At 45.4% G+C, this 20,938-nt stretch overlaps 1 protein-coding gene across 1 annotated transcript; it reads left to right on the plus strand.

Annotated features, from left to right (window-relative positions):
* The first annotated feature begins 2,498 nt into the window (after nt 1–2,498).
* LOC130315742 (oocyte zinc finger protein XlCOF7.1-like) lies at nt 2,499–20,232 on the plus strand. Its single transcript, XM_056552769.1, has 5 exons — nt 2,499–2,578; nt 4,645–4,771; nt 4,855–4,919; nt 5,075–5,645; nt 20,117–20,232. The coding sequence occupies exons 1-5, from the start codon at nt 2,519–2,521 to the stop codon at nt 20,155–20,157; spliced, it is 864 nt and encodes a 287-aa protein (XP_056408744.1). The 5' UTR covers nt 2,499–2,518; the 3' UTR covers nt 20,158–20,232.
* The last annotated feature ends 706 nt before the right edge of the window (nt 20,233–20,938 follow it).

Here is a 20,938-nt window from a genome sequence, read left to right on the forward strand (position 1 = left end):
GATCTCTCAGAGCAGCAGCCCCTGATCATGTGACTCCTCCTCCTCCTCCTCCATGTGACTGACCACATGACGGTGACATCATCGCAGGTCCTGTAAGCACACGGCTCCTCTACAGATACAGGAATGTGTGTGCGGTCACCATCAGATCAGGATTATTGGGGATGTTTATTATTAACCCTTAAAGGGGTACTCCGGTGCTTAGACATCTTATCCCCTATCCAAAGGATAGGGGATAAGATGCCTGATCGTGGGAGTCCGGCCGCTGGGGACCCTCGTGATCTTGCATGCGGCACCTTGTTTGTTATCAGTCCCCGGATCTGATTACCGGCGACCACAGATCCGATGGCGTGTGACGTCACACTCCGCCCCTCAATTCAAGCCTATGGGAGGGGGCTTGACAGCTAGCCCTGTGGTCGCCTGTAATCAGACCTGGAGCGAACACGCTCCGGGGACTGATTACAAACGGGGTGCCGCGTGCAAGATCACAGGGGTCCCCAGCGGCGGGACTCCCACGATCATGCATCTTATATAAGATGTGTAAGCACCAGAGTACCCCTTTAAGGACACGATGTATATTTACATTCTGTGCCCCATATGGGACTTTGAGGTGAGCTCAGGAGCTATAAGCAGCCAGGACTCACCACTAATGACGCTCATCACCATTAACCCTTTAGATTCCATGATCAAAGTCGATTGCAGGATCTAAAATGAGTAAAATGCAGTTGTTGGGGGGCGGAGTCTAGATCAGCTGAGATGACGGCCGGAGGGCCCCTTACCGTGCTCTGTGCTCAGATCGGGGCTCTAAGTATACAGACACCTCCACAGCCTGTATAAGCCGAGCACCGATAACACTGATCACTATGGCAGAGCGTTATTCAGGGTTTGTAATAGAAGCCCCTCCCCTAATAAGTTTATATCCCATTTTTGTAATAAATTAATGTAGGTGGGTGTGGCTTAGACATGGCGCTGTACGTTTTTTTTCTAGGGAGCGCCGTGCCGACCAGCGGTTGTTCTCCTGATTTCCTGCCTATACTGCCCCCCAGGGGATGTCTGGATGGTGAAGGTATCAGGTCACTTACCCGCCCATCCTGTCACCTGGTCAGTCTCTTTTCTCCGGGTATCAGCCACTTCTTCCATACAGGACTATGTAAGCATCAGGTTTTTTAAGTTTCTCCCGCGCCCCTATTATTACTTAAGACAGTGTTTCCAAACCAGCGTGCCTCCAGCTGTTGTGAAACTACAACTCCCAGCATGCCCTGACAGCCAAATGCTGTAACAGCTGGAGGCACCCTGCTTGGGAAACACTGACTCCGGTGGTGGCCCAGACCCTGCGTGTGTAACGGTATATGATGCTTGGCCTCTGCTGCAGGTAATAGCAGGTTCTTCCGGGGGACATATCACAATTCACATAAAATCCTGATGTAATTGTGATGTATATTGTGCCCCCTAGTGGACACATTTCACTATTCTTCATTGGACAATGTCATATTGAATCCCTCTATTCTTCTCCCTGCTCTGATGAAGACGTTCTGAATACACCGCAGCCTCAGAGATTAGGAGAAATGGATTCACAACGTCTTCAGCAGAGCAGGGAGAGCGACCTCAGAAGACCTGGAGGACCAGAGCGCCACCACTGGACGGGAGAGGGGAGTGCGCTCTAGTCTCTTATTTTACAGCCCTCGGACAATGGATTTTGTTTTATAGAGAAATCTGAAAACTCCTATAATGTCTCCTCAGATGTTTCCCCAGATTATCTCCAGGAAATGGATTTTATTTCTCCATAGAATCTGGTGCGGTTTATCATCGTCTCCTCTTCTTCCCTTTAGGTTTCTCCAATCCAGGATCCTCTGCTGATATCTTCTATATAAGAGAATTCTCCTGGATGGCCCATCAACCATGGAGAGAGACAGGAACAAGATGGCCGACAGGATCATAAACCTCACCCTACAGATACTCTTCCGGCTTACTGGAGAGGTGAGGGATTCTGGGATTGATGTCACATGACCTCATTCTTATCTATGTAATAACAGATGGATATGACTGGAGAGGTGAGGGATTCTGGGAGTGATGTCACATGACCTCATTCTTATCTATGTAATAACAGATGGATATGACTGGAGAGGTGAGGGATTCTGGGAGTGATGTCACATGACCTCATTCTTATCTATGTAATAACAGATGGATATGACTGGAGAGGTGAGGGATTCTGGGAGTGATGTCACATGACCTCATTCTTATCTATGTAATAACAGATGGATATGACTGGAGAGGTGAGGGATTCTGGGAGTGATGTCACATGACCTCATTCTTATCTATGTAATAACAGATGGATATGACTGGAGAGGTGAGGGATTCTGGGAATGTATGTAGTGATATTAATGTGTCTCTCCATACACAGGATTACACAGTAGTGAAGAAGTCCTCTAGTGGGCGCTGTCGGGCACCTGAGTGTGAAGGATGGGCAAGAAACCTGAGCCCAATCCCGGGGCCCCCACCTCACTCCCTGATACATGAGGAAATGGATGAACAGAAGATCCTAGAACTCATCAACAAGATGATGGAGCTGCTGACTGGAGAGGTGACCCTGCTGGGACATTATACAGTAATGGAGGGGTCTGGTGATGACTGGAGAGGTGACACTGCTGGGACATTATACAGTAATGGAGGGGTCTGGTGATGACTGGAGAGGTGACCCTGCTGGGACATTATACAGTAATGGAGGGGTCTGGTGATGACTGGAGAGGGGACACTGTTTGGACATTATACAGTAATGGAGGAGTCTGGTGATGACTGGAGAGGTGACACTGCTGGGACATTATACAGTAATGGAGGGGTCTGGTGATGACTGGAGAGGTGACACTGCTGGGACATTATACAGTAATGGAGGGGTCTGGTGATGACTGGAGAGGTGACACTGCTGGGACATTATACAGTAATGGAGGGGTCTGGAGATGACTGGAGAGGTGACACTGCTGGGACATTATACAGTAATGGAGGGGTCTGGTGATGACTGGAGAGGTGACACTGCTGGGAATGCTGGGACATTATACAGTAATGGAGGGTCTGGTGATGACTGGAGAGGTGACACTGCTGGGAATTCTGGGACATTATAAAGTAATGGAGGGGTCTGGTGATGACTGGAGAGGTGGCACTGCTGGGACATTATACAGTAATGGAGGGGTCTGGTGATGACTGGAGAGGTGACACTGCTGGAACATTATACAGTAATGGAGGGGTCTGGTGATGACTGGAGAGGTGACACTGCTGGGACATTATACAATAATGGAGGGGTCTGGTGATGACTGGAGAGGTGACACTGCTGGGACATTATACAGTAACGGAGGGGTCTGGTGATGACTGGAGAGGTGACACTGCTGGGACATTATACAGTAATGGAGGGGTCTGGTGATGACTGGAGAGGTGACCCTGCTGGGACATTATACAGTAATGGAGGGGTCTGGTGATGACTGGAGAGGTGACCCTGCTGGGACATTATACAGTAATGGAGGGGTCTGGTGATGACTGGAGAGGTGACACTGCTGGGAATGCTGGGACATTATACAGTAATGGAGGGGTCTGGTGATGACTGGAGAGGTGACACTGCTGGGAATGCTGGGACATTATACAGTAATGGAGGGGTCTGGTGATGACTGGAGAGGTGACACTGCTGGGACATTATACAGTAATGGAGGGGTCTGGTGATGACTGGAGAGGTGACCCTGCTGGGACATTATACAGTAATGGAGGGGTCTGGTGATGACTGGAGAGGTGACACTGCTGGACATTATACAGTAATGGAGGGGTCTGGTGATGACTGGAGAGGTGACACTGCTGGGACATTATACAGTAATGGAGGGGTCTGGTGATGACTGGAGAGGTGACACTGCTGGGAAATTATACAGTAATGGAGGGGTCTGGTGATGACTGGAGAGGTGACACTGCTGGGACATTATACAGTAATGGAGGGGTCTGGTGATGACTGGAGAGGTGACACTGCTGGGACATTATACAGTAATGGAGGGGTCTGGTGATGACTGGAGAGGTGACACTGCTGGGACATTATACAGTAATGGAGGGGTCTGGTGATGACTGGAGAGGTGACCCTGCTGGGACATTATACAGTAATGGAGGGGTCTGGTGATGACTGGAGAGGTGACCCTGCTGGGACATTATACAGTAATGGAGGGGTCTGGTGATGACTGGAGAGCTGACACTGCTGGGAATGCTGGGACATTATACAGTAATGGAGGGGTCTGGTGATGACTGGAGAGGTGACACTGCTGGACATTATACAGTAATGGAGGGGTCTGGTGATGACTGGAGAGGTGACACTGCTGGGACATTATACAGTAATGGAGGGGTCTGGTGATGACTGGAGAGGTGACACTGCTGGACATTATACAGTAATGGAGGGGTCTGGTGATGACTGGAGAGGTCACACTGCTGGGAATGCTGGGACATTATACAGTAATGGAGGGGTCTGGTGATGACTGGAGAGGTGACACTGCTGGGAATGCTGGGACATTATACAGTAATGGAGGGGTCTGGTGATGACTGGAGAGGTGACACTGCTGGGAATGCTGGGACATTATACAGTAACACCACTGAAGGGGTCGAGGTGATGACTGTATCATTATGTGTCAGGTTCCTATAAGGTGTCAGGACGTGGCGGTCTATTTCTCCATGGAGGAGTGGGAGTATGTAGAAGGACACAAGGATCAGTACAAGGATCAGGTCATGATGGAGGATCAGCAGCCCCTCACATCACCAGGTAATAGACATGACTATATACACACGTCCTCTCATTATTTGTATGTAAAGAATGAATTCAGTCTCTGTATGTGTTCCCTACAGTCAGATCCAGTAAGAGAACAGCACCAGAGAGGTGTCCCCGTCCTCTTCTTCCACAGGATGATCAGGTAGATGGAGATATTCCCTATGATCTGTAGAAGGGCTGTGAAGCTCTTGTGGTCAGTCCCCTCACCCTCCATGACTTCTCATCTATAACATCCCATGTGACTTCTCCTGCTGACTGATGACTTTTACTATATTTCTTCCACATCGTATGTATCAGGGTGAAGATCCAAACAATATTAATGCTCCAGAGACATATGTGAGCAGTGATGAGCAGTATAAGGAGGACATTCCTACAGGGAGAGATCTGATCTATATTAATGCTACAGACATAAAGGAAGAAGAAGAGACAGATGTGAGCTGTGATGAGCAGTATAAGGAGGACATTCCGACAGGAAAAGATCTGAACAATATTAATGCTACAGATAGGGAGGAAGAAGAAGAGACAGATGTGAGTGGTGATGAGCAGTATAAGGAGGACATTCCGACAGGAAAAGATTTGAACAATATTAATGCTACAGATAGGGAGGAAGAAGAAGAGACAGATGTGATTGGTGATGAGCAGTATAAGGAGGACATTCCTACAGAGAGAGAACTGATCTATATTAATGCTAAAGACATAAAGGAAGAAGAAGAGACAGATGTGAGCTGTGATGAGCAGTATAAGGAGGACATTCCGACAGGAAAAGATCTGAACAATATTAATGCTACAGATAGGGAGGAAGAAGAAGAGATAGATGTGAGCTGTGACGAGCAGTATAAGGAGGACATTCCTACAGGTAACCACTCAGGTGAGTATTAACAACTTAATATAGAGAAGAGTCACAGATTCTTCTGCTGTAATAATTGTGTAGAATTCTTTAATCTCTCTGTCCTTTCTCTTGCTGTATATTCTTCTATTCACCCAAAATGCAAACTAATGTGATTCTACAGCTGGAATATGGACAAGAAATATCCCAATGTGTACAAGGCCATCACGACCGCTCCTACTGAGGGGGCATGGTGTGACATCATGACCCCTGCAGCCCACACCCAGCGTTTGGAACTAAATGTTCTGACCGCTGGGGCAGTGAAGTACACCTTTAATCTCCCTGTCCGTTCTCCCTCTGCGGCAGAGCAGCTCATGTCCATGTAACAGGGGACGAGAACTGTGGCCAAGAATTCAATAGAGTTGTGTATTCTAGCAGCAGAAGTGTGCTGGGATAAGGAAGCGCTGGTGGACACGTTCTCTCGTGGACTCTCCAATATTATACAAGATGAGATTGTGGTCAGAGATCTCGAGGAACTTTTGTCTTTCACCATCCTAATAGACACTAGGTTCCGAGAGAGAGATCACAATTTTGGAACCCTTTGAGGAGGCCATCTATCATGCCCTCCCTCACCTCCCGTGTCCCCCTCACCTCCCGTGTCTCCCTCACCTGCCGTGTCTCCCTCACCTGCCGTGTCTTCCTCACCCCCCCATGTCTCCCTCCCTCACCTCCCATGCCCCCTCACCTCCCATGTGCCCCCTCACCTCCCATGTCTCCCCTCACCTCACATGCCCCCCTCACCTCCCATGCCCCCTCACCTCTCATGCCCCCCTCACCTCCCATGTCTCCCTCACCTCCCACGTCGCCCTCACCTCCCATGTCTCCCTCACCTCCCATGTCTCCCTCACCTCCCACGTCGCCCTCACCTCCCACGCCTCCCATGCCCCCCTCACCTCCCATGCCCCCCTCACCTCCCATGCCCCCCTCACCTCTCATGCCCCCCTCACCTCTCATGCCCCCCTCACCTCCCATGCCCCCCTCACCTCTCATGCCCCCCTCACCTCTCATGCCCCCCTCACCTCCCATGCCCCCCTCACCTCCCATGCCCCCCTCACCTCCCATGCCCCCCTCACCTCCCATGTCTCCCTCACCTCCCATGTCTCCCTCACCTCCCATGTCTCCCTCACCTCCCATGCCTCCATCGCCTCTTATGCCTCTCTCGATCATATAGTGATGGGATAATACTACCGTACTGTTACTGAATAAAACCCCTGTACACAGACCACAATCAACTTAACCTCTTAAGGACACAGGGTGTGTCCGCTCCCGTGCTGTAACACAGGGTCACGCGGGTTGGGCCCGGCACCTAGCAGGGACCGGTGGCTAATACCGGACATCACTGATCGCGGTGATGCCTGGTATTAATCCTTTAGATGCGGCGATTAAAGTTTATTGCCGCATCTAATATTTAAAAAAATGCTTCCCGGCAGCTCAGTCAGGTTGATCAGGGACACTGTGGTGAAACCATGGTGTCCCGATCAGCTGTGAGGACGTGGAGGGTCCCCACCTGCCTCCTCAGCGTCTGATCGTCGCTCTATTGCTCCATGCCGTAGATCCAGACAGGAGCAGTGGAGTGCCGATAACACTGATCAATGCTATGCTATGGCACAGAACAGTGTCTGCAATCAAAGCATTGTATGTAATAGTCTCCTATGGGGGCTATAAAAATATAGTTAATACATTTGATTTAACCTCTTCCCTAATAAAACTTTGAATCACCCCCCTTTTCCCATAAAAGAAATAAATAAAGAAAAATAAATATAAACATGTGCGTAAATGTCCGAACTATAAAAATATATCGTCAATGGCGAATAAGTAAAAAAAAAAATTCCAAAGTCCAAAATAGCGTATTTTTGGTCACTTTTTATACCATAAAAAACTTTATAAAAAGCGATCAAAAAGTCAGATCAAAGCAAAAATAGTACCGATAAAAACTTCAGGTCACTACACTTATTCCCCGGTCCAACGCCATTACACGAGGATAGACTGGATCTTGGTCAACGCTGCAACAGTACCTCAGCTGGTCTTTTCCCGTCATGTCCACGTGTCGTGATCGGACCATGATGTGGTGCTGTCAGTTTTTAATTTTATGTCCTCTCTCACATTGCCATTTAGGTGGAGACTTAACGAGTCTTTACTGACTATGCCGAGAATAAAAACCCAACTGGAGGGTGATATAGCCTCCAACTTCTCTTTGAATAGTTCCCCACAATTGTCTCCACATTGGACATGGTTGGCTCACAAGGCCTACATCCGCGGACGCCTGATCTCTACGGCCTCGGGAATTAAGCGAGATAGGACTAGAGTCCAGGCGGCCTTGGAGGCCAAACTGTCTAGATTGGTTTTTGCCCATCAGCAGGATCCTACCCCCTTTCTTTATAAGTCTATTGCGGATACTAGATTGCAATTGGATGCCCTGCTCTCCACAAAAGTAGAGAAAGCCTTGAGGTGGACAGGCGCAACTTATTATAGGTTGGCGAATAAGCCTGACAGGCTGCTAGCGGCTATGCTCAAGAAAACTTCCTCGTTTAATCGGGTGCATAGCATTCAGTTGAAATCTGGCCTCCGCACTTCCCACCCTGACCGTATTTATGAGGCTTTTTCTTCCTTCTATACTCACCTCTACTTAGCCCCTCCTACTCCCTCTAATTATTCTGCTTCTTTAAATGCCTTTTTATCTCCATTGTCTCTTTCCTCTTTATCCGCTCTGGACCGGGAGGCCTTGAATGGTCCCATCACGGCGGAGGAGGTAGAACGGGCTATTGACCATCTCAAACTGGGCAAGTCTCCCAGCCCGGACGGATTTTATGCCTCTTACTTTAAAACCTTTTCCTCTGTTAATTCCTCATCTTGTCTCCAATTCTCTTTTGTCTGGCGCCAAACCTCCCCCTGAATTTCTTGATGCTCTGATCACTGTCTTACCTAAACCCTCTAAGGACCACTCTTTACCCTCTAAATACCGTCCTATCGCTCTTCTTAATGTCGATTCTAAACTACTTACTTCTATTCTTGCTTCTAGACTTAAATGGGCACTGTCATGAAAAATTATTTTTGATATGTTGAAGTACTCAAGTACTACAACATATCTCTAAAATACTTATATTAAAAAAAAATGCTTTAAAATTTTTTAAAAGCAATTTGAAATCCGGCCACTAGGGGTCACCCTCCTGCAAGGTACAGGGGGGGGGGGGGTGTTTGGGTGTTACTCACCGAGCGGCAGGAAGAGGCTCCCCCGCACCTGTTTCTCCCGCATCGGCTCCCGACTTACTCCTTCCCCCATGAAGCTCCTGTCCTGGGTGCCTCCAGTTGTTTGACCACTACAACTCCCAGCATGCCCTGACAGCCAATAGATGTCAGGGCATGCTAGGAGTTGTAGTGGTGAAACAGCTGGAGGCACCCTGTTAGGAGAACTAAGGGCGGAAGTTGCCCCCCCCCCCCCCCCCAGCAGGCATCAGTGACGTGGTGCCTGCTGGGGAAGTCTAAATGCCATTTTTAAAATAGTAAAAAAAATAAAATAAAGGCGGGGGGGTCTTAGGGATAGAAGAGCAATAGGCAGGGACAGAAAAAAAATAAACATGATGGTGGGAGCTACCCTTTAATTCCTTTCATCCCAGGCCGACAGGCACCATTCAGATATTACTAAAACTCCCATGCTTGCCCTAGAAAAGGCCTTTGATACGGTCTCGTGGCCGTACCTGTTTCAGGTATTATCAAAGTTTGGCATCTCCGGTCCCTTTGTTCGCACATTGCATAGCATTTAATTCCATTCCGACGGCCTACTTAAAGCTGCCTTCCACTTCACCCTCATCTATATCTATAGGGAGGGGAACGCGCCAGGGGAGCCCCCTCTCACCAGTGCTTTTTGCGCTTGTGATGGAACCCTTGGTTGCTATTAGAGATAATGTTAATATTATGGGCCTCATGGTGGGTTCGGCAGAATATAAAACTAGTCTTTTTGCAGATGACCTTTTACTGACGTTAACAAATCCTTTGGTTACTTTACCTAATTTAATCACGCTATTAGACAGATTTGCTGGGCTGTTGGGGTTGAAGGTGAATGTGGCTAAATCGGAGGTTATGTATTGCAATGTCCCGCCCATGACACGACAATTGATATCACTAAATTTGGGGTTTCACGACTCCTCACATGGCCTGTCCTATCTGGGTGTTAATCTTACTACATCCCTTAAAACTTTATATGCAGCGAACTATCCTCCTCTATTTTGCTCTATTGGAGCTGATCTGACAAGGTGGACAGGGCCTCATATCTCGTGGGTAGGCCGCATAAATGTATACAAAATGGTTATTCTTCCGCGTATCCTGTACCTGTTTCGCTCCCTCCCCATCCCGGTAGTGAAAAAAGATATATGCTCTCTTCAACACACTATTTCCCACTACATCTGGAATGGTAGACGGCCCCGCATGAATAAGACTGTTATGCATTACCATAAAAGGGTGGGTGGTCTATCGATTCCCAACCTAATGAAATATTACTACGCTGCTCAACTAGCCCAACTGGCTCTTTCATACGCCACACAGAGTGCCCCTAGATGGGTAGGGCTGGAAGAATCCCTTATCTCTCCTTACTCTTTCTCCACCTTGATGTGGTCCTCTTGTCCTGTCTCAGCTCTTCTCTCCTCTTTGGCGCAGATCACTCTATTTTCCCTGTCTCTTTGGCATCTGGTCCGCTTCAAGTTCTTCCTGCAGTCTCCTATACCTCCTCTCCTCCCCTTCCTTTCTAATCCTGCTTTTCAACCTGGCATTTCCACTGCTCCCTATTCGTGGTGGCGTTCTGCTAAACTGACTAAATTATCTGACCTGCTGGTGGGTAAACAATTGATTACCATGGCACAACTCTGCTCTATACATAAGCGGGGCCTGGGGAACATTTCCGTGCAATGCAAATCCTATCATACTACTCTTCGTTGGGTCCTAAGGGCTATAAGGTGAATCCTACATTCTATGAGTCGGCCTTGCTATATGGCCCTGCGTTACCAGGCTTGCTTTCCCGCATTTATGCCCATCTAAATGCCCCTCCCGCTGATACAAAACTACGCTTCATGGAAGCCTGGGAGCGTGACCTTCGTGTGACCATATCTTTGCCCCAATGGCATGCCTGTTGCACGGCTATTAGTAAGGGTAGCTGGCAGGTCTCCTTAATGGAGACGTCTATTAAAATTCGACACAGAGTCTATATGGTCCCCTCTAGGTTGCACACACTTTACCCGTCAGTGTCACCTCTTTGCTTCAGAGGATGTCAGATTACTGGTTCCATGCACCATATTTGGTGGAGTTGTCCTAAGGTGGCACAATTGTGGAGAAGGGTTCATACGGTATTGGTGGATTTATTTGGTGAACGCATACCCAGCTCTCCGTCCTTTTGTCTTTTAAGCAACAGGCCTAGTAGGATGCCATTCCGCACTTTTCGAATGGCTCAATTCATTCTTTTGGCTACCAGGATACATATAGCAGCCCAATAGAAGTCCCCGTTATTGTCATTTCAGAAGGTTATAAACAAGGTTAACTTTATTATGCTTTGTGAAAAACTGTCTGCCATTCGTGAGAATAGGGTGGAATATTTTGATAAACTATGGGAGGAATGGCAAGCCTCTTCTTATTGTCCACCTATGCAGAATTGCCTTTCTTTGTATTGAACTGGGGGGTGAGGAGTTCCTCCTCCTTTTTCTATGTGCTTGATGCGACCGTTTGGCGACGACCGATCCTGCTGTTAGCATGTACTTGTATTGTCCCCCATATGTGTAAGATGCTTTCCTTGTTTTCCTGCAAAGAGATGAGATGATAAAACCTCCATGTTATCTGTTTTACCTGTTATTATATGGTAACACGCCCGAAAGGGCATCATTACTATTTTACTTTTGTACTGCCATCATTAATCTTTTCAATAAAAGACTCTTGGTTTGAATGTTAAAAACTTCAGATGACGGCACCAAAAATTATCACTCATACCGCCCCGTACACGGAAAAAGAAAAAAGTTATAGGGTTCAGAAGATGACAATTTTAAACATAAATTTTCGTTCATGTAGTTATGATTCTTTTCCAGAAGTGCGACAAAATCCAACCTATATAAGTAGGGGATCATTTTAATCGTATGGACCTACAGAATAAGGTGTTATTTTTACAGAAAAATGTACTGCGTAGAAACGGAAGCCTCCAAAAGTTACAAAATGGCGTTTTTAAATTTTTTAAAAATTTTGTCCCACAAATATATTTTTATTCTTGGTTTCACTATAGATTTTTGGGTAAAATGATTGATGTAATTACAAAGTACAATTGGTGGCGCAAAAAAACAAGTTTCATATGGGTCTGTAGGTGCAAAATTGAAAGGGTCATAATTTTCTATTATAAAATCCTAATCATTCCAGTACTTATCAGCTGCTGTTTGCTCCACAGGAAGTTTTTGTTTTTGCACTTTTTTTTTCCTTCTAAAGATCATAATGCGTTCAATTTTGCACCTACAGACAAACATGAGGCTTGTTGTTTTTGTGTCACCAATCGTACTTTGTAATTACAGCAATTATTTTATAACATAATCTGCGGCGAAACAAAAAAAAATTGTTTGTGGGGTGAAATAAAATAAAAAATCGCTAATTTACCATGTTGTACGGCTTCCGTTTCTATGCAGTGCACTTTTCGGTAAAAATAACACCTTATCTTTATTTTGTAGGTCCACACGGTTACAAGGATACCCAATTTAAATAGGTTTTATTTTATTTTACTACTTTAAAAAATTCATGCACCAACATTAATATGTTTAAAATTCTCCTCTTCTGAGCTCCATAACTTTATTTATTTTCCGTATACGCGTCTGTATGAGGGTAATTTTTTGCGCCATGGTCTATAGTTTTTATCGGGACTATTTGTATTTTGATGGGACTTTTTTTTTATCACACTTCATTAATATTTTTATGGTATATAAAGGGACCACATGGGATTTTTTTTACTACATTTATTTTAAAAAAATGGAAATGGGGGGATTCAAACTTTTATTAGGGGAGGGGCTTATTCACATTTATTAACTTTCTTTTTTCTTTTTTATACTTTTTTTTAGCCTCCATAGGGGACTATTACCTGTAATCTTCTGATAGTATATACTGATCAGTGCTATGCCATAGTATTGATCATTGTTATCAGTGCTCTGCTGCTTCAGTCTTGGAGTAATAGAACACTGATCAGATGGCGAGGAGGCAGGTAAGGGCCCTCCCACCGTCCTCTCAGCTGATCGGGACATCAGGATTTTGTCGTGATAAAGGAATAAAAGGGATGAATAATTGCACCACATTATGACCACCACCATTACCACCATATAGTGACGGGATAATACTGCCATACTGATACTGAATAATACCTCTGTACACAGACTAATATCCCCCCATACAGTGCCCCCGGCTCTACACAGGCGCTGCAGACCATATAAGTGATTACAGTGCAGTTACATGTAGTGAATCACAGGGGGCGTCTTCCTGAAGTCGTTCTCTTTCCTTTTCGTCCCCACAGAATCTGCCAGAGAAACATGTTAGGCACCGCACGTTTCCAGCACATTTCCCAATTCTTTCCTCAGTGCCCTAAATAGTGTAGATAATGCCAGTATGAAGGCAGATATTGGCAGTAGGTAGATAACGTTGGTAGGTAGACGGTGTAGGTAGGTACTGGTGGTAAGTAGATAGATAATTTTACCACAAAAACAAAAAAAAATACACATTGGCCCTCATTTACTAACAGGATCCCGACACTTTTTTGTCAGGTTTTGCCCCAGAATTCTGTCTGCGCCAGAATTTGCGCTAGAATCTTGCGCACAACCCGACAAAATCAAAATCACTCAGAGGGAAAAAAACAAAAGAACAAAAGGGGCGTTTTTCCCGACAAAAGGGGCGTGTTCCCGCCAAAAACAGAAAAAACCCTCCGAGTGTGAAGAAAACTCACAGGAAAACCTACAGCTCAGAGAGTGAATCCTGCTACCCCAAGCATGGAACAGGGTCTGTTCCATGTTGGGGGTAGTAGTACAGGGGCTGAGGGATTGATCGTCCCGGGTCTCACTTCTGAGACCCGATCCGATCAGATGTTATTAAGCAGGGGAGCGGGCGGCATGTTCTGATCCCCTGCAATGTACAGTAAACTTTCATTTTAAATTTCCCACCAGAAGCCCTGAATGGCCGGGACCGAGGAGCCAATCAGGGCTCCCGGCAGAGTTTTACTATAGAAGCGCTGTGGTGGGCAAAGATGTATAGAATCACTGGGGGGGGAGGGGGGGGGAGGGGGTATATATCTGGCCCCTCCAGCATTTCTATATATCTTTCCCCCTGCTCTATATCAAACTTAGTGCCCGCTGCGCTTGAATAAATGTACTGACCCCCAGCGCTATTATATATCTATACTGACCCCCGCTGCGCATATTTATATATATACTGACCCCCCCCCCAGTTGCGCATATTTATATATATACTGACCCCCCCCCCAGTTGCGCATATTTATATACTGCCCCCCCCAAGCTGCGCATGTTAATCTTCATCTTCTCCCTCCCCTGGCTGCCAATGAATGAAAACTCTATTAGTGGGGGAGCAGAAGGCTGCATATCATGCTGTGGGGGTCAGACATATGGATATCTATCTGACCCTCACATCATACATATATAAATGCCGGCTCACCGCTATGAATGACAAGTAAGCTATTAGGACCGGCAGCGCGAGCCTCCCTGCACTGCTGTACTTGTCATTCATAGCGGTGAGCCGGCATTTGTATATGTATGATGTGAGGGTCAGACATATATCCATATGTCTGACCCCCACAGCATGATATGCAGCTGCTGCCCGCTATGAATGACAAACTCTTAGCAGCGTGAGCGGGCAGCAGCCTTCCGCTCTCTCGCTAATAGAGTTTTCATTCATTGGCAGCCAGGGGAGGGAGAGCATGAATATTAATATGCGCAGCTGGGGGGGGGGGCAGTATATATATAAATATGCGCAGCGGGGGTCAGTATACAGTGGTCCCTCAAGTTACAATATTAATTGGTTCTGGGACGACCATTGTATGTTGAAACCATTGTATGTTGAGGCCAGAACTCTATGGAAACCTGGTAATTGGTTCTAAAGGCACCAAAATGTCATCCAAAAATAGGAAAAAGTGAGGATTAAAGAAAAATAAGTAGATAACAGATATAGATAAAGCAAATTCTTCCATATAAAAGTAATAAAGATCTGCTGGGAACTGTAATCACTGTCTTTGTCAGTGTTTCCCAAGCAGGGAGCCTCCAGCTGTTGCAGAACTACAACTCCCAGCATGCCCGGACAGCCAAAGGCTGTCCTGGCATGCTTGGAGTTGTAGTTTTGCAACAGCTGGGGCTCCCTGCTTGGGAAACACTGGCCTATGTAGAGGACAGGAGCTTCTTCAGGGTCCTGTACAGTACATGCAATGTCCTAAAAAAGTAATATGGAGCCGCCCCCACCTGGTGTCCAAAGGAGCAGCTAACCCTGGTACAGGTAAAGAGTACAGAACATGTAATACCTTTCTTTACTGTAGGGGGCACTACCAGACACCAGTCAGTGCATACACTTCAGTAATACAGGTAAAGAGTACAGAACATGTAATACCTCCCTGTACTGTAGGGGGCGCTACCAGACACCAGTCAGTGCATACACTTCAGTAATACAGGTAAAGAGTACAGAACATGTAATACCTCCCTGTACTGTAGGGGGCGCTACCAGACACCAGTCAGTGCATACACTTCAGTAATACAGGGGTTTTACCAGTGAGACCCGGTGCGATCAATCCCTCAGCCCCTCTACTACTACCCCCAACATGGAACAGACCCTGTTCCATGATGGGGGTAGTAGTAAAAGCACTAATGTAGTCAGAATTTGCAGAGACTTTTTTTCTGTCGCACAGAATACATTTTGTGCTACAGAAAAAAACCTGCGACAGAAAGAAAGGGAAATTGGGCGACAGATTAGTAAATAGCATCAGAAAAAAAAGGAGTAAAGGACTTGCAAAGACACAAACCGACACTCCACTCTTAGTAAATGAGGGACAATGTGTGGCTTCCATTCTTATGCAGTGCACTTTTCGCTACCAATGACCCGCCTTCTTTATTGTGTCCAAACAATGACATCGATACCCAATATATATATAGGTTTTGTATTATTGTATTATATTATTATTGTATTATATTGTATTATAACTTTTTGTAATTTTTTGGTAATATTTCTGCCCCCATAACACTTTATTTTCCTGTATGAGGGATCGTTTTTATTTGCACCGTGATTTGTAGTTTTTGTATAGATTGTTCTTTTGTTTCGCTTTTTATACTTTTTTTTTCTATTTTTTACATTTGCGCCATTCACTGTGCGGTTTAATTAACAACATTATCTTATAATAGTTCAGATATTTACACCAAATATGTTTATTTTTGTTTACATTATTTTATTCCAAAAATGGGAAAAGGAAGGGGGGTGTAATCAAACTTTTATTAGGGGAGGGGCTTTTTCACATTTATTTCAATTTTTTTAATTTTTTTTATTTACTATTTTTTTTATGCTATAAATCAGTGATCCAAAACCTAAGGCTCTCTGCCTGTTGCAAAACTACAACTCCCAGCATGTTGCACTTTATAGTAGTATAGAACATGGTACAATATGCTGGGAGTTGTACCATGTTTCGGGTCGGCTGCAAAGCCAGAGGCTGTGTCAAGGAATGCTGGGAGTTGAAGTTTTTAACTACATCACACAGCATGCTCTGATACAGTCTATCAGTTGCGTACCGGAGGGGGAGGGGGAGGGGTGGGTGCCACTCACAAGGGGGGTGCCATCCCTGCCATGCGTCCCACCGTCGGTGTCACTCACTGTGAAATACTGTTATACCCACCCAATTGTGCCCCCCCTGCTGGACTCCGAAGGGGTTAATTTGTGCCTGGAGTCAATTTGTCACTGATACGTGACGCCGAGGGGGCGTGGGTGGAATGTGTCGGACAGCGGAGCTGCCCTGACGTCTATTACGTCAGCTGTCAGGACTGGTCCCAGGCATACCAGTTCAGTGAAGCGTGTATGAGGAACGAGCAGGACGATCAGGAACAGCAGGGGTGAGTGGTGCACCCTGCTGGGAGAGCTATGGAGGGGGGGGGGTGGGGGGATGGAGAGGAGAGGGGAGGGGGGAGAAGAGAGGAGAGGGGGTGGTGTGGTGTTATTATTGTTGTTTGAGAGACTGACATGAGGCAGATATGTGGCACAGTAATGTGGGAGTTGGGGTGGGGGGATGATGAGGCTGAACCCCCATTACTGTGTATCATGTCTTCATCATCCCCCAACCCCCCCATTACTGTGCATAATGTCTGCATCAACACCCCCCCAACCATCCCATTACTATTCCTTCCTCATGTCTGCATCATCACCCCCCCAACCATCCCATTACTGTTCCTTCCTCATGTCTACATCATCACCCCCCCCAACCATCCCATTACTGTTCCTTCCTCATGTCTACATCATCACCCCCCAACCATCCCATTACTGTTCCTTCCTCATGTCTGCATCAACACCCCCCCAACCATCCCATTACTGTTCCTTCCTCATGTCTGCATCAACACCCCCCCCAACCATCCCATTACTGTTCCTTCCTCATGTCTGCATCAACACCCCCCCAACCATCCCATTACTGTTCCTTCCTCATGTCTGCATCAACACCCCCCAACCATCCCATTACTGTTCCTTCCTCATGTCTGCATCAACACGCCCCCCCAACCATCCCATTACTGTTCCTTCCTCATGTCTGCATCAACACCCCCCCCAACCATCCCATTACTGTTCCTTCCTCATGTCTGCATCATCACCCCCCCAACCATCCCATTACTGTTCCTTCCTCATGTCTGCATCAACACGCCCCCAACCATCCCATTACTGTTCCTTCCTCATGTCTGCATCAACACGCCCCCCCCAACCATCCCATTACTGTTCCTTCCTCATGTCTGCATCAACAACCCCCCAACCATCCCATTACTGTTCCTTCCTCATGTCTGCATCAGCACCCCCTAAACCATCCCATTACTATTCCTTCCTCATGTCTGCATCAACACCCCCCCAACCATCCCATTACTGTTCCTTCCTCATGTCTGCATCAACAACCCCCCAACCATCCCATTACTGTTCCTTCCTCATGTCTTGCATGAACACCCCCCCAACCATCCCATTACTGTTCCTTCCTCATGTCTGCATCAACCCCCCCCCCCCCCAACCATTCCATTACTGTTCCTTCCTCATGTCTGCATCATCACTGTTTTATGGGCTACCTGTCCAAATGTTGCAAAACTACAACAGCCATCTACATTAGCTGTCTGGGCAGGCTGGGATTTGTAGTTTTGCAACATCTGGAGGTCCACAGTTTGGACATCACTACATATGTGTTAGTATTATATTCATAGGGTACAGTGTGTGGTAGTATTATATTCATAGGGTACAGTGTGTGGTAGTATTATATTTATAGGGTACAGTGTGTGGTATTATATTCATAGGGTACAGTGTGTGGTATTATATTCAGAGGGTACAGTGTGTGGTAGTACATTCAGAGGGTACAGTGTGTCGTAGTATTTATGGGGTACAGTGTGTGTGGTAATATATTCAGAGGGTACAGTATGTGGTAGTATATTCAGAGGGTACAGTGTGTGGTAGTATTATATTTATAAGGTACAGTGTGTGGTAGTTTTATATTCCGAGGTTATAGTGTGTGGTATTATATTCAGAGGGAACAGTGTGTGGTATTATTATATTCAGAGGGTACAGTGTGTGGTAGTATATTCAGAGGGTACAGTGTGTGGTAGTATTATATTTATAGGGTACAATGTGTGATAATATTATTTTTATAGGGTACAGTGTGTGGTATTATATTCAGAGGGTACAGTGTGTGGTAGTATATTCAGAGGGTACAATGTGGTAGTATTATATTTATAAGGTACAGTGTGTTGTAGTATTAAATTTATAGGGTACAGTGTGTGGTAGTATTATATTCAGAGGGTACAGTGTGTGGTAGTATATTCAGAGGGTACAGTGTGTGGTAGTATTATATTTATAAGGTACTGTGTGTGGTAGTATTAGATTTATAGGGTACAGTGTGTGCCAATATTATATTTATAGGGTACAGTGTGTGCCAATATTATATTTATAGGGTACAATGTGTGGTAGTATTGTATTTATAGGGTACAGTGTGTGGTAGTATTATATTCAGAGGGTACAGTGTGTGGTAGTATATTCAGAGGGTACAGTGTGTGGTAGTATTATATTTATAAGGTACAGTGTGTGGTATTATATTCAGAGGGTACAGTGTGTGGTAGTATATTCAGAGGGTACAGCGTGTGGTAGTATTAGATTTATAGGGTACAGTGTGTGGTATTATATTCAGAGGGTACAAAGTGTGGTAGGATATTCAGAGGGTACAGTGTATGGTAGTATTATATTTCTACGGTACAATGTGTGGTATTATATTCATGGGGTACAGTGTGTGGTAGTATATTCAGAGGGTACAGTGTGTGGTAGTATTATATTTATAGGGTACAGTGTGTGGTATTATTATATTTATAGGGTACAGTGTGTGGTAGTATATTCATAGGGTACAGTATGTGGTAGTATTATATTTATAGGGTACAGTGTGTGCCAGTATTATATTTATAGGGTACAGTGTGTGGTAGTATTATATTTATAGGGTACAGTGTGTGGTATTATTATATTCATAGGTTACAGTGTGTGGTAGTATTATGTTAAAAGGGGACCGTGTATGGTAGTGTTATATTCAGAGAGCACAGTGTGTGGCAGTATTATATTCAGAGAGAGCGTCTGGCAGGGTTATAATAATAATTGTTTTCATATAGAGGATCAGAATGCGCTGAAGGAGGAGGTGTAATTAAGGGGGAGGGGGGGTGTAATTTGAGGAGGGGGGGAGGGAGGTGTAATTAGAGGGGGGGTGCCAAACAAAGGGTCCGCCCCGAGTGCCAAATGCTCTAGGTACGCCCCTGCAGCCTATGGCTCTGCAGCTGACCAACCCAAAACTACATCACCCACCATGCCCTGATACAGCCTATGGCTCTGCAGCTAACCTAACCCAAAACTACTCCCAGCATGTTTCACCATATACTAGTATAGTAAAAGTAATTGTGCAACATGCTGGTAGTCGCATTTTTGGGTCTGCTGCAGAGGTATAGGCTGTATGAGGGCATGCACGGTGGTGTAGTTGGTTGGTTAAGGGGTTACAAAGTAGTAAGGCGTAACAAAAACTATGCAAACTGAGTATCCTTGTGATTGTATTCACCTGAGAAATAATCGTACCGCACAGTGAATGAAGGATTGGCGCCGCAAAAAATGTTATGGCAAAATAAAGAGTTTTGGCTCTCAGAGGAAAGCTTAAATTTCCTGTGTTGTTAAAGGGTTAATACTGATAATAAAATCTGTGTTATTCTCTGCAGATTCTTGTACCAGGAGATCAGAGGAGAATCTTATATCTTAAGATTATAAAGCAGATGATGATATCACACAAGATACATATGAAGAACATTCCATTATCCCAGATACACCCTCAGCCCTTCACAGCCAAGATCTGTCATCTCATCCTTATATACAGGTCCTGTCTTCTCATTCATCACAGAAAAGTCACAGAAGGAATGTTGGACATCAACAAGCTCACACAGGAAAGAAACACTATTCATGCTCAGAATGTGGGAAATGTTTTCCTTTTAAATCAGGTCTTGTTATACATCAAAGAACTCACACAGGAGAGAAGCCATTTCCATGTTCAGAATGTGGAAAATGTTTTACTCAAAAATCATATCTTGTTGAACATCAGAGAACTCACACAGGAGAGAAGCCATTTCCATGTTCAGAATGTGGAAAATGTTATACTCAAAAATCATATCTTGTTGAACATCAGAGAACTCACACAGGAGAGAAGCCATTTCTATGTTCAGAATGTGGAAAATGTTTTACTCAAAAATCATATCTTGTTGAACATCAGAGAACTCACACAGGAGAGAAGCCATTTCCATGTTCACAATGTGGAAAATGCTTTACTTGTAAATCAAACTTGTTAGACATCAGAGAAGTCACACTGGAGAGAAGCCATTTCCATGTTCAGAATGTGGAAAATGTTTTACTGCGAAATCAAGTCTTGTTAATCATCAAAGAACTCACACAGGAGAGAAGCCATTTTCATGTTCAGAATGTGGAAAGTGTTTTTCTAAGAGATCAAGTCTTGTTTATCATCAAAAAACTCACACAGGGGAGAAGCCATT

This window comes from Hyla sarda, unplaced genomic scaffold, assembly GCF_029499605.1.
Source record: "Hyla sarda isolate aHylSar1 unplaced genomic scaffold, aHylSar1.hap1 scaffold_1889, whole genome shotgun sequence".
Lineage (NCBI taxonomy): Eukaryota > Metazoa > Chordata > Amphibia > Anura > Hylidae > Hyla > Hyla sarda.

What these genes read in the sequence shown, in the direction of transcription:
- LOC130315742 (XM_056552769.1), top strand. Translation starts at nt 2,519, where the DNA reads ATGGATGAACAGAAGATCCTAGAACTCATCAACAAGATGATGGAGCTG. An exon ending in GCAGCCCCTCACATCACCAG is followed by an intron (nt 4,772 to 4,854) that starts GTAATAGACATG and finishes TGTTCCCTACAG; the next exon opens with TCAGATCCAGTAAGAGAACA. An exon ending in TTCTTCCACAGGATGATCAG is followed by an intron (nt 4,920 to 5,074) that starts GTAGATGGAGAT and finishes CGTATGTATCAG; the next exon opens with GGTGAAGATCCAAACAATAT.